The sequence below is a fragment of the Rhinopithecus bieti genome, unplaced genomic scaffold, assembly GCF_001698545.2.
Source record: "Rhinopithecus bieti isolate Rb0 unplaced genomic scaffold, ASM169854v2 scaffold_68671, whole genome shotgun sequence".
Classification (NCBI taxonomy): domain Eukaryota; kingdom Metazoa; phylum Chordata; class Mammalia; order Primates; family Cercopithecidae; genus Rhinopithecus; species Rhinopithecus bieti.
The window spans coordinates 878,574-892,441 of NW_016827678.1; the positions used below are offsets into that span (position 1 = coordinate 878,574).

General features: G+C 40.0%; 2 protein-coding genes across 2 annotated transcripts in view; one reads left to right on the forward strand and one right to left on the reverse strand.

Annotated features, from left to right (window-relative positions):
* Nucleotides 1-13,868, reverse strand: part of ANKRD17 (ankyrin repeat domain 17) — a 190,917-nt gene that overhangs the window by 12,337 nt on the left and 164,712 nt on the right. Inside the window, 4 exon segments of the mRNA XM_017864066.1 lie at nt 3,730-5,363; nt 6,822-6,971; nt 10,222-10,377; nt 11,175-11,622. Of these exon segments, the coding sequence (XP_017719555.1) occupies nt 3,730-5,363; nt 6,822-6,971; nt 10,222-10,377; nt 11,175-11,622 (2,388 nt within the window).
* On the forward strand, nt 11,648-12,820 carry LOC108523445 (high mobility group protein HMG-I/HMG-Y-like). The gene has a single exon (XM_017864067.1). It carries the CDS (start codon nt 11,924-11,926, stop codon nt 12,245-12,247), a length of 324 nt encoding a protein of 107 aa, XP_017719556.1. The 5' UTR covers nt 11,648-11,923; the 3' UTR covers nt 12,248-12,820.

Here is a 13,868-nt window from a genome sequence, read left to right on the forward strand (position 1 = left end):
GTAAATATATATATATATATATTTTATCTATATATGATTTTAAATAGGTTTAAGGACCAAAGAGTTGTATAAAACTACAGGGCAAAAACGGGCTGTAGATACAATTCTACAATGAAGAGATCTGTTAATTACATATTAACCACATGGCCATGCTTTCCATAGCCAATACTGGAACAATTTGTCATTTTTTCTTTGTTTTAAGGAGGCAGGAGATTGCTCTGTTGCCCTTGGCTCACCACAGCCTCCATCTACTTGGCTCAAGTGATCCTCCTGCCTCAGCCTCCCAAGTAGCTGGGATTACAGGTACATGCCACCACACTCAGCTTTTTAACTTATTTTTGTTGAGACAAAGTCTCACTATGCTGCCCAGGCTGGTCTTAAACTTCTGGCCTCAAATGAGCCTCTTGCCTCAGTCTCCCAAAGTGTTGGGATTACAAGTGTGAGCCACCACATCCAGCTAATCTATCATTGATAAAATGCAGTGTGAGGTTCAAAACATCACCTATATGATGCTCCTTGCTGATATGTTCGATCTGAATCTAATCATGGATTGACATAATCACTGAATTAAACTTGCCAAAGAACTCAATGTCAAGAATTGCAGAGGAAGGCAGTAGAATGCTTTACATGGAGGGAGACCAAAGACACATAACAGCCAAAAGTAATGTGTGAATCTTGACTAAGTCTTGGATCAAATGGCAAGGAAAAGAGACACACACAGGCAGAAATAATATATTTGGAAAAATAGCATTTTATGTTGGGTGTTATTATCAAATTCATTCTCATTTTATTGGGTGCAGTAATAGTGGCAGAGCTGTGAAGGCAAACATTGTGAAGACACATATCAAAGTATTTAGGGGTAAAGTATCATGTTTGAAAGTTATCTTCTCATGGTTTGACAAAAGATGGAGAAGAAAAGAAAATAGAGATAGGATAGAAAGGGGGAAAAGAAGGAAAGAAGGATGAAGAAGGGGAGAGATAGGTCAGACAAGACAAGAGAGGGGGTAGAAAGAAAAGGAAGCAGCAAAAGAGAGGAAAAAAAGAGGAGGGAGGAAGGAAAAGGGGAGAGGGAGGGATGGGGGAGTGAGGGAGAGAGTTTGAAAGATGTTAACAATCGGAGAATATATTAATAAATGTGGAAATACACAAGTATTTACTATGCTGTTTATTCTGTCCTTACATCCTTATGTGACTTAAAAAACTTTTCAAAATACAGACTATAAAAACAGATCTGAGTCTAAAATACAAATGATCAAATTATTTACATAAGAAAAGTTAAACAAAGCAAGAAAAATGTGGAACACAAAATGAATTAGGAAGAAGAAGAGAAGTGAAAATTAGGATCTGAAAGAGGTTTAGGAGAAAATCAAAGGACATACTTTATACGTAATAAAAGGAGTATCTTTAACTCAAAATGACCTGAGTTAGGTAATTGATTTGTAAGTTAAACTTCAATGCTAATTTTGGCTCTAATCAACTATATACTCCCCAAAAACCTCACCTTTCTTACAGAGGTCTTTCTTCTACACCTTTTCAAACAGTAGGGATTTATGTTTTTGTTCTCTAAATCTTAATTTTAACCTTTCTGAACTCCACATCTAGATTTTTGGAAAGGTAAAGTATTAAATTCCAATTACTATAAAAATCAAACTTAAAAGCATTTCCTATGCACTGGCACACAATGATCTAAAATCTAATTATATTGATTCTATTGTTTTAATATAAAAGAAATTAATTTTCATAGTACACAGAAATATTTCAGTTGACTTCCAGCAAAGAAATATTTACTGACCATGTTCATTAAATTTTATTTACATGTTACAGAAATAGGTAAAAATAACATTGAGTTCCCATTAAACTTGGAAATTTTTGTCCCAGAATGTCGTATTTCCAATAACACAGATAAGGGGTGGCAACCAAAAGCAAATACTAAATATTTTAGGCTTTGCAGGTCAAATGGTCTCTGTCCCCACTACTCAATTCTGTCGTTGTAGCATAAAAGTAGCCTTATACAATATGCAAATGAATGGGCATTGCTGTGTTTCAGGAAAGCTTTCTCTACAAACACTGAAATTAAAACTTCATATTTTGTGTTGCATATTCATTTTTTTTCATTTTTGTTTTTTTGAGACAGGGTCTCCACCCAGGCTGGAGTGCAGAGGTGCGATCTCAGCTCACTGTAACCTCTGCCTCTAGGGCTGAAGTCATCCTTCCACCTCAGCCCCCCAGGTAGCTGGGACTACAGGTGTGCACCACCATGCCCAGCTAATTTTTGCATTTTTGTAGAGATGGGGTCTCCCCTTAAGCCCAGGCTGGTCTGGAACTCCTGGGCTTAAGCAATCGACCCACCTCAGCCTCCCAAAGTGCTGGGATTACAGGCACAAGCCGCCGTGCCAAGCCTATTCTTAAAAAAAAAATTTTTTTTAAACATTTAAGAAATGTAAAAACAGGCAACAGGCCAAATTTGGCCCATAGACCATAGTGTGTCCATCTCTTACATGGACTGTCTTTAATTACTTGAAATGCTTATATTAAAACCCAATATTATTGCTTTAAATGGAAACTGGCATCCTGGATTAGATCCTACAATAGAAAAGGATATTACTTGAAAACTTGTGAAATCTGCCTAAAATCTGTAGTTTAGTTAGTAGTACTATAACAATACTAACTTTTTTAGTTTTGAAATGTATCATGGTTTTATGTAAGATGGTCACATGAAGGGAAGCTGAGGAATTATAAAACTCTTCTACAAATCTAAAATATTTCAAAGTAAAAGTTTTTTTAAAAAAAGCAATAGCTTACAATCAGGAGATCTTTATATCTTCTACATATATCAGTGTTGTTCCAATAGAAATTTGGATAATAGAAATGTTCTAGATCTTTGCTGTCCAATATGGTAGCTACCAGCCACAAGTGTTTTTTAAGCGGTTGAAATATGGTAGCCTAAGAAGCTAATTTTTTATTTTAAAATTTTCATTAATTTAAATTTAAAAGTACACATGGTTATTGGTTACCATATGAGACTGTGTAGCTCCATTTTAAAATTATTTTAGAAACAAAAAAGATAATGCGAAATAAAACCCAATTTTTAAAATCTGTTATTTTGTATTTGTAATAAACGTAAACTTTTGGTGACAGTACTTTATTAAATTAAAACATAAGAGACTTCTGAGAGAGAAAAACATACCTAGGCCAGGTGCTGTGGCTCACACCTGTAATCCCAGCACTTTGGGAGGCTGAGGTGGGTGGATCACCTGAGGTTGGGAGTTTGAGACCAGCTTGGCCAACATGGTGAAACCCCGTCTCCAGTAAAAATACAAAAATTAGCCGGGCGTGGTGGTACATGTCTGTAATCCCAGCTACTCGGGAGGCTGCAGCAGGAGAATCACCTGAATCTGGGAGGCAGAGGTTGCGGTGAGCTGAGATCACGCCACTGCACTCCAGCCTGGGCGACAGAGTGAGACTCTGTCTCAAAAACAAACAAACAAAAAACCCGCTGCCTGATCAGAAGGCTTATTTATGGAAAATTAAATAAAAACCTATTGTAGCTTTTTAAAAGATTTTTTAAAATAACACCATACTAAACACAAACAACAGCATCTGAGTCAACTAAATCCAACAATCTTTGTCTATATCGCCCAGAGAGTAAAAATATTAGAAAATGACCAAGAATTTTCACATCATTTGTGCACATGAACAGCTGCAGAATGTCAGAAAATACAAACTCACCTGAGGGACTTGGAGCAGGTCTCTGTAATGGTGGTCTAAAACCTGGAGCTTTGGAAGTATCAGACTGATGTAAAGGATCTGAATTTGGCAAATATGAGGATTTTCCTGATAGCATAGATTCTGGTGTTGACTGAGATGAAACAACAGATCCTCCCCAGAAGGCATGAGCAGAAGTAGGGCTGTTTTCAAACAATGTGCTAAAGGGCCCAAATGGTAAGGGGGCACTGAAATTGGGAGCAATAGGCTTATTTGCTGGATGTACTGAATTCTGACAAGCACTTTGTGTACTTAAGGTCGAAGGTAGCTGGACAGAAGAGGGAACACTGTGAGGTCTTTTAATGTGATTGACACTGAGGACTGCAACAGATGAATTTTGCACTGAAGCTGAATTCTTGTGAGGGGCAGTTGTGCCATGAAGGGGTGGTCTAACAGCAGGGGTTTCCATTTTAGGAGTAGGCTGGGGGCATCCCATTTGTGTCTGAGGCATAGGGTAAGTCACTGGGGCAGTAGAAGGCACCGCCACTGGAGCAGAACTTGTTGCTAAAGGGGGAACAGTCATTCTAACTTCCGGGGGAGGAACCTGAGACTGCTGAAGAGGTGGTCTTGGTTCCTGAGAAACAGATCCCGGAGGTTGTTGCTGATTAGAATGAGCTGATGAACTCCCAGAAGAACTGCTGCTGTTTGGAGGTCTAGTGTTTGTTGTTTCTACTACTGGTGGACTACCTGCTTCCTGTTCAGAGGAAGATGCCACTTTATTTGGAGATGCTGATCCACAATCCAAAGGGCTGTTTCTAGAAACCCCTCCTGGCTGGGCTGGTGGTGATGGGGAAGATGGGGATGATACTGGATAGTGTTCTTTGGCAGTAGGCATAGGATATGTGGCATTTGTGGGTGCAGTGCTGTTGTTGCTTGCCGTGGTTGTGACTGTTGTTGTGGTGGCATTGGATGTCTTCACAACTGTGACAAAAAGCTGCCTTCGGACAGAAGGTGAACTTGGACTGCCATTTGTAGATGTACCAGGCACCGTTGAAGCTGATGAACTGGTTGTAGTTGTTGGGCTTGAAGTTAAAGAACCTGCTGAATTCACCTGAGAACCACTGCTATTCTGATTGCTATGGCGAGGCACCATGTGAGGCTTAGGCGAGTTAGTAGCTCTGGCAGGGCTCAAAGGCCTGACAGGAAAAGGACCCCAAGTGGATTGAGCTGGTGGAAAAGTACCTCCAAAGTGGGTCATGGGCAACCTTGGTGGACGGATCTGCTGGAAAGTCTGAGCAGCAAGCAAAGCATGTGCAAACTGTGGAGGAGGATATGCTAATGGAAGAGAAACTGGAAAACCAGGCCTCACATTATTCACTGGGTTCTTAATGGTTTTGTGAGTGGATGCAGAAGAAATTGCAGGCACAGTGAGTGCTGTGGCAGTTTGAGATGTTGATGACAGAGCTACAGTTGTCATTTTAATTCCCATTAAGGAAGTGTTAGCAGCAGTGGTGGTAGGTGCTGATGACCCTATTTTGGAATTTGCTGAGGAGCTTTTCAAACGATTCTTTGGAATAAGTTCATCAATTTCTTTGTCTGGATCCTTGATCAAAGCATTAATCAATTGAGTTGCTTGTCTTGTCGATTCAGTGCCACCCCTATAAATTGAGAAAAAAAATTAAGTACAATCATCCCTACTTTTGAGTATGTGAAGCGTTTTTAATACGTATGTATGTACACAAACACACACACAGTTTTGTGTGTACATACATACACACATACAAAGGACAGATAACAAAAGCTGGGCAGCCATTTTCTTACCATTCTTGAGGCATTCTACAAACAAAGCGATAAACTGTCCTCAATTACTACTTTTATTTTCAGAGGAATAGTAAATGACTTATTTTCAAAATACATTTCACTATTGTTTCCTTAGACTAAGAAACCATTTTCCTACTGTAAAATACACTACAGTTAGAAAAACCACTGCACATAAAAGCCTATGTAATCCACAGTGTTACTGAAACATTTAATACTAAAAATATTGAAACAGTTAATCAACACTAAAATAATACAAGTAAACAAGGAAAATAATAAAACCAAGTTAAGAAAACAGTATTTTATTTTAAATCTTGGTATCTGGGATGACTCCATCTACTAAAAATTCATTAGTAGTTTGTCTATTAGCAGGATAATTATTGTAACTCCTCTGGGAAGATGTCTTAAAATGAGGCAGGAATCCTGATAGTGCCAACAATAGCCATATAAAACCTTAGTGCTGGATCTTCAGGAAAATATTTTATATTTATGGAAACACAAAGGAGAAATTACCAATAAAGGGTATCTAGTTCCCTCTTTTCTAGATAAGATAGGCTGTGGCTACCCGACTACCCAGGGAAAAAACACTCAGAAGGAGAGGACAATTAATACAATTGAGATGGCTACTTGCTTTCTTATTTTTGAGGTATGATGTAACTATTAGCCCTTCCATATAATGCAAAGGGGCATCTGCCTCACACAAACAAACTTATATCTGCCATCTAAAAAATATAAAACTCTTTTTCAAAGGAACTTGAATTTAAAGTAATTAAATATAGCTTCCTACATTCTTATGATTTCTTAGAACATCACTTTTATTTTAAGAATGTTCAGGCATAGACATACTTGATGGGTTATTCAAGATAAGTTGTATCTTCACTTCAGATTCAAATGTGAACTCAAATTCCAAAGACACAATCTCAGAGTTACAAATCTCAAAGGTTATTTGAGAAAGACAAAAACCCACTGCTTAAAATGTAAGAAACGTCCTCCCTGAAAGTCTCAGAACAAATTTTTAAGAATGTCATATAAACAGTTTATGTACAGAAACTATTTATTTAAACCTTTGCTACACATGCATACAAAATTCCTATAAAAGTCTCTAAAACATTTCACAAAAGTGTATTAACCAGGAAAAAAGAAAACTATAAAGTTTATCTTCTCAAACACTAATAAAATTCCCATTTTAAAAAGTATACTATGTAACACAAAGTTCAACTGAAAATTCATATGGCTATATTTCATTAAGCTACAGTGCAATAAAATAAAGGAAGAAAATGTAAGAGACAAAGTTTTGCCTTATAGTGATTATCCGGTCTCCAGTCTTGTCTTTCTGTTTATCGATATCTATGTGTGCACCAGTAAACTCCCGAATAGCATTGATATTACAGCCTCCTCTTCCAATCACTCTGGATATCACAGTTGATGGAACAGATACTTTCTTTGATCTGTTTAAAAGTTGTATATATAAATTAAGATTAATCATTAACAATAGTTATTGTAATTTTAAAAAGGGGAAAGAGTATTACTAAAATGTTTTTCTATAAATACAGAATATTGTTGAATAAGCCTCATCTATTCTAGATGAACAGAGAAAAGGTAATCAGGAGCAACAGACAGGTAAGCTTTATTATAGCTTCTCATCTCATTATCAAAGATGGTTTGCTTTGTTGATTATCATTCTTGACTTGTATCTGTTAAGCACGTACTATGTAGACACGTGCTGTGCTAATGCAAATACTAATGATAAATAAGACAGACATGGATTTCTGCCCACATATACAGACTATGTACACACTAATTATGAAAACACCACCACGTCATGTGTTGCAATAGTGTGTACACACACACGCATAATATATATACACACATATAGATATATATATGTAGATATCTATATGTGTGTATATATATTACATATGTATGTGTATATATATGCTGTTTGGGTATCTAATCTAGCCTCAAGAGTCAAGAAGGACTTCTTGTGGGCCCCTTTGGTGCTTTACTCATATGCTTTTTTTTAGTTTCTAATATATATATCTCAAAGAGTGATATTAAAAATTCATGACCGGGTGTGGTGGCTCACGCCTGTAAATCCCAGCACTTTGGGAGGCTGAGGCAGGCGGATCACTTGATGTTAGGAGTTCGAGACCAGCCTGGCCAACATAGTGAAATCCCATCTCTACTGAAAAAAATACAAAAATTAGCCAGGCATGGTGGTGTGCGCCTGTAATCCCAGCTACTTAGGAGGCTGAAGCAGGAGAATCACTTCAACCCAGGAGGTGAAGGTTGCCGTGGACTGAGATTGCACCACTGCACTTCATCCTGGGCGACAGAGTAAGGCTCCTTCTCAGGAAAAAAGAAAAAAAAATTAATTACTTCCCTGTATTCTTCTAGCAGCATTAAAATGACTATCCACAAACATGAAAACTTTCTAAAAATCTTTAATAATGTCTGGAAAAAGAAAATCCTACTAGAATTTAAAAAGCAAAATCTGAGGCTGGGCACGGTGGCTCACGCCTGTAATCCCAGCACTTTGGGAGGCCAAGGCGGGTGGTTCACCTGAGGTCAGGAGTTCAAGACTAGCTTGGCCAACATGGTGAAACCTCATCTCTACTAAAAATACAAAAAATTAGCCAGGTATGGAGGCATGCACCTGTAATCCCAGCAACTCGGGAGGCTGAGGCAGGAGAATCATTTGAACCTGGGAAGCAGAGGTTGCAGCGAGCTGAGATCACGCCATTGCGATCTAGCCTGGGCAACAGGAGTAAAACTCCATTTCAAAAAAAAAAAAAAGAAAAAAAAAAAAGAGCACTATCCATCTAATACTTGCAAAATTACATTTTAATTTTAAACATTCAGGTCCAGGAAAGGTGGATATCGATTTCCTTTTTTTTTTTTTTTTTTTACAGAGTCTCGTTCTGTACCCAGGCTGGAATGCAGTAGTGCATAGCTCACTGCAGTAATGCATAGCTGGAATGCAGTAGTGCATAGCTCACTGCAGTAATGCATAGCTCACTGCAGCCTCAAACTCCTGGGCACAAGCAATCCTCCCACCTTCCCCAAGTAGCTGAGATTACAAGCACGAACCACATGCCCAGCTAATTTTTAAATTTTGTTTTTAGCAGAGATGGGGTCTTGCTATATTGCCCAGCTAGTCTCGAACTCTTGGCCTCAAGTGATCCTCCTGTCCTGGCCTCCCAAAATGCTGGGATTATAAGCATGAGCCACAGGTGTCAGGCCCAAATTCCTGATAAGCTGATTAAAGAATATTTCTTTTTTTTTTTTTTTTTTTGAGGCGGAGTCTTGCTCTGTCGCCCAGACTAGAGTGCAGTGGCCAGATCTCAGCTCACTGCAAGCTCCGCCTGCCAGGTTTACGCCATTCTCCTGCCTCAGCCTCCCGAGGAGCTGGGACTACAGGCGCCGCCACCTCGCCCGGCTAGTTTTGTATTTTAGTAGAGACGGGGTTTCACCGTGTTAGCCAGGATGGTCTCAATCTCCTAACCTCGTGATCCACCCGTCTCGGCCTCCCAAAGTGCTGGGATTACAGGCTTGAGCCACCGCGCCCGGCGATTAAAGAATATTTCTAAAAGACATACAGTATAAAGTTCTCAATAAAGAGAAGCAGTCAAGTATGGTTCAAACAAGTAAATTATTCATTGAGAATGGTTAAGTAGTAAAAATTGGCATATTTTCTAAAAGGAAGGGCATGATCCCTGTTCTAAGTTACCTGACAATTACTTTTTCCCTAAGGGGCATGATAATCAGCCAGTGATCATCATTTCCAAATTAGTGAAAAACTTATTTGTATAACACAATATTAAATGCATATACAAAACCTTATTTTTTTGTACAAAAATCTACAAAATCTATACAAAAATCTCTTATTATTGTACAGAGAATATTTTGATGATGTGATTTCAATTAATCCAATAGGGTGTGTATGTGAAGGAGTGAACAAGAGAATGTGTTTATAGTGTGTGAAAAAAGAGACAGAAATAAACATAGTTACGACAGGGGCAAGATTTGGTCCAAAATACGGAGGAAATAAACCAAAAACTGTATACTGTACTTAGGGATCAACAGTAGTTACTAAGTTTGGTTCACTATAGCTTTTGTTTCAGACAACCAAAAGTTTAAATTTTTATGAAATTTCTGGAAAGTTCTTTAAAATAAGTTATTAAAGAGTTACAAAGGATCACATTTTTTCCGGATTTCAGGTGTCTTACCTCCTTTTAAGTTTCTGGGATATTGTATTCTTACTCTTGGATACATATTATTTTAAAATCCCAAGCAAAACAAAATTATTTTATCCTGAAACCCTTAAAATAAAATTATCCTATGATTTAAAGACAACAAGTTACTATTATTAGATCAACAATTTAAAATCATTACCTACTCATTCATCAAATATTTACAAGTAGCTTTTATAATACTTCTTTGTATTATATAAGGCTTTGAGATAACAAAGCTGAAAAAGACACAATCTTAAACAAACTCCAATACTTTTGAGAAGCCAAATTAACATGTAATTTTTTTTCATCTAAAATATGGCACAGGCTCTCTCTATTGGTCAAATTTAGCCTTGAACCATCAGTTTGTCTGCAACCTTTAGAAGAGTAGGAGGAATTTAATTACAAGGTAAATAACACTTGACTGTGATATATAGCATATAAAAAGAATGAGAAAAATACTCACCTTCTTACAACTTCTTTCCATCCTTCTTCCCTCTTTTGCCCACGCTTAGGACTTGCTACTGTTAACTTCCCATTTGGAGAGGAAAGGGGAGATGGACCAGATTTTGTACAAGTAGATAGAGAATTACTGGTCCCTTCATTGATAGTTTCTGACAATCTTTAACAGAGAGAGGGAAAGTACATTAAATATGAAACAGATGTAGAATTTTAAAATGATAAAGGTAGTCTACTACACAATTTTTTAAAACTTATTTTTAAATAACAAATGACGACCTTATTTTTCACTTCTCCTCATATTTAGCATATAATATAAAGAGCTTTTTTTTTCTTTTTGAGACAGGTCTCGCTCCGTTACCCAGGCTGGAGCGCAACAGTGCAATCACAGCTCACTGCAGCCTTGAGCTCTCGGGTTCAGGTGATCCTTCTGCCTCAGCCTCCCAAGTAGCTGGGACCACAGGCGCATGCCATCACATCGGCTAATTAAAAAAAAAAAATTATTTGTAGAGACAGGGTCTCCCTATGTTGTCCAGGCTGGTGCTGAACTCCTGGGCCCAAGCAATCCTCCCACTTTGGCCTCCCAAAGAGCTATTATTATAAGCATGAGCCATTGTGCCCAGCCTAAAGAGCCAACTTTAAGAAGATACTATCTAGGGTACACATTTAGCAGAGTTGAATCACGGTAATAACCCCTTCAAAACCAGAATCCATACTTTTCATGTGCTAAGTTTAACAACCAAAAAAAAAAAAAAGAAATTACATAGTAAAAATAATTTGATGTCTCATTAATACAAAATCTAAGCAAAAGCTTATTCTTCAATTCAATTGAAACTGTACCTTCTTTAGCACAAAGAAAATCCTATTTTGCAAGCTGTAAATTTACTTTCTTTACCAAAACATTCAGTAATAAGGTATTTCATGACACTATAAACATTGAAAATAAAAATTGGAACTAACTTTATTGAAGCCTTGCCAGAAACAGATTTTCTCTCTTCCTTTGGAAATGTAACAAGAACCGATGGCTGCTTTTTGCTGCTCACAGTGGTAGTGACCACAGCTGGAGAATGATTGTCACTCTTACGACTGCTGTTGCTGTTACTACTTTCATCGCTGCAGCTGGAAATCCTCATGTTATCACTGTCCCCACTCTCGCTGGTACTGCTGCTCTTGGATTCTCCATTCACCTTCTCTGGCTGACTGTATGAAATTGGTAGTGGATCATCAAATATAATTTGAACGTTTTCTGGAGTAATTTTATTTTTCCTGTTTTTCCTCTTTGAACTGGTTGTAGTTATGGTATTATTTCTTTTACCATGAGAACCTGCCAAAGTTGTCCAGGTTGCAGATATACCTATGGTAGTAGTGGTTGTGGCACTTGGAGGTTCTGTCAAGACTTCAGGCTCATCTGTAAAAGTAGCAATACTGAATTAGCAAGTTCTAAATGTTCCCAGAACGTATTTAGCTATAAGCACTTGAAGAAAAGAAAAACTCAGGAGAGATACTCTACTACTATTAGCCATGTAAGTTATTCTCACATTCACTGGTAATGAGTTGGATAGGACTGATGTACTCTGTGTCCTCACGTTCTGCTCAAAGAACAGCAGGTAGTTATAAAAAATGTTTTGGGGGGCATTTCTGGTGCTGGCGTGGCTCCAAGAAGGCCATTCCAGCCAGCACTCTTCCACCTGCTCCTTAGAGAAGGGAAGATGAGTGAGTCGAGCTCGAAGCGCAGCCAGCCCTTGGCCTCCAGGCAGGAAATGGACAGCACTGAGAAGTTGGGCAGGGGCAGGCCCCGCAAGCAGCCTCTGGTGAGTCCCAGGATAGCACTGGTAGGGAGTCAGAAGGAGCCCAGTAAAGTGCCAACACCTAAGAGACCTTGGGGCCAACCAAAGGGAAGCAAAAACAAGGGAGCTGCCAAGACACGGAAAACCACCACAACTCCAGGAAGGAAACCAAGGGGCAGACCCAAAAAACTGGAGAAGGAGAAAGAGGGGGGCATCTCGCAGGAGCCCTCGGAGGAGGAGCAGTGACCGTGTGTGCTGCCTGTGCCTCATTTGAAGGAGCATCTTCCTTCTGGGACTGGATAGCTTTTGCTTTGCTCCCACCGCCCCCACCCCTTCCCCAGGCCCACCATCACCACTGCTTATGGCCACCACCTCCATCTTCCACCTGTACCCTCACCACCACACCACACAGCACACCAGCCACTGCAGGGCCCCCATGGGCTGAGTGGGAAGCAGTTTTCCCCGGGCCTCAGTTCCCAGCTCCCCCTGCTGACCCATGCATACACACGTACCCTCCTGGACAAGGCTAACATCCCACTTAGCCACACCCTGCACCTGCTGCATCCCAACTCCCTGAGTAGCAGCAACATTGCTCTCTGGGGTTGGGACAACCTCTCTGCTCCTCCACTGTTCCCTCTGGCTTCCCAGAGTGTGGTCTGGGAAGGTTCCCTGTCCTTAAAAGGGGTCCAAGCCCCATCTCATCCTGGCATGCCCTACTCCACTGCCCTGGTAGCAGGTGTGGCCAATGGAGGGAGTGCTGGCCCCAGGATTCCCCCAGCCAAACTGTTTGTCACTACGTGGGGCTCACACTTTTCATCCTTTCCCACCTCCCCTAGTCCCTGCACTAGGTTGGACAGTCCCCTTTGGCTACAGGAAGGCAGGAGGGGTATGAGCCTCCTACTCCCTCTTCACTGTGGCCCCAGCACCCTTGCCCTTTGCTTGGGATCTGAGTACATATTGCGGTGATAGAGATGCAGTCACTTATTGTCTAGGTGAGGCCCACAAGTTCTGTGGCCACCGCCTGAGGTGGGCTGGGGCTGCTCTCCCAACCTTACTTTGCTTCCGCCACTTGGCCATTTCCCCCTCCTCAGAAGCGGCACCAATAACAAGGAGCTCACCCTGCCTCTTCCCAACCCTCCTGCTCCTCCCTGCCCCCCAAGGTTCTGGTTCCATTTTTCCTCTGTTCACAAACTACCTCTGGACAGTGGTGGTGTTTTTTGTTCAGTGTTCCATTCTTCGACATCCATCATTGCTGCTGCTACCAGCATCAAATGTTCATCCTCATTGCCTCCTGTTCTGCCCACAATCCCCTCTCATAAGATACTCTTCGTGGGGAAGAGGGGCTAGGGCATGGCAGGCTGGGTGAGTGACTACCCCAGTCCCAGGGAAGGTGGGGCCCTGCCCCTAGGATGCTGCAGCAGAGTGAGCAAGGGGGCCCAAATCGACCATAAAGGGTGTAGGGAGCACCTCCTCCCCCTGTTCTGCTGCGGAGGGCTAGCCATGATTTGTCCCATCCTGGGGCTCTCCCTCTGGTTTCCTATTTGCAGCTACTTGAATTAAAAAAAAAAAAATGTGTGTGTGTATGTGTGTGTATATGTCCTTTTCTCAGAGAAAAAAAAATTTGGAAGACAGTTTGGAAAATATAAGTATGTACTGTATATTATGTATTGTTATATAATTATTAAATTTCTTAATGTTGCAGTTATGTAAAATCATGTCCTCTTTCTGGGAAATATATAATCAAGTATCTAGGGGTGATTTCACGTGATGTGTATAGCTTATATGCAAACAACTCAAAAAAAGAGAAGACATATCCCATGTGTGCCAAAATGCTTTAAAAATGTAGGTGACATAGAGGTGTTCACCA

Excerpts from the sequence above, each read along its gene's own strand:
- LOC108523445 (XM_017864067.1), top strand. The coding sequence starts at position 11,924 with ATGAGTGAGTCGAGCTCGAAGCGCAGCCAGCCCTTGGCCTCCAGGCAG.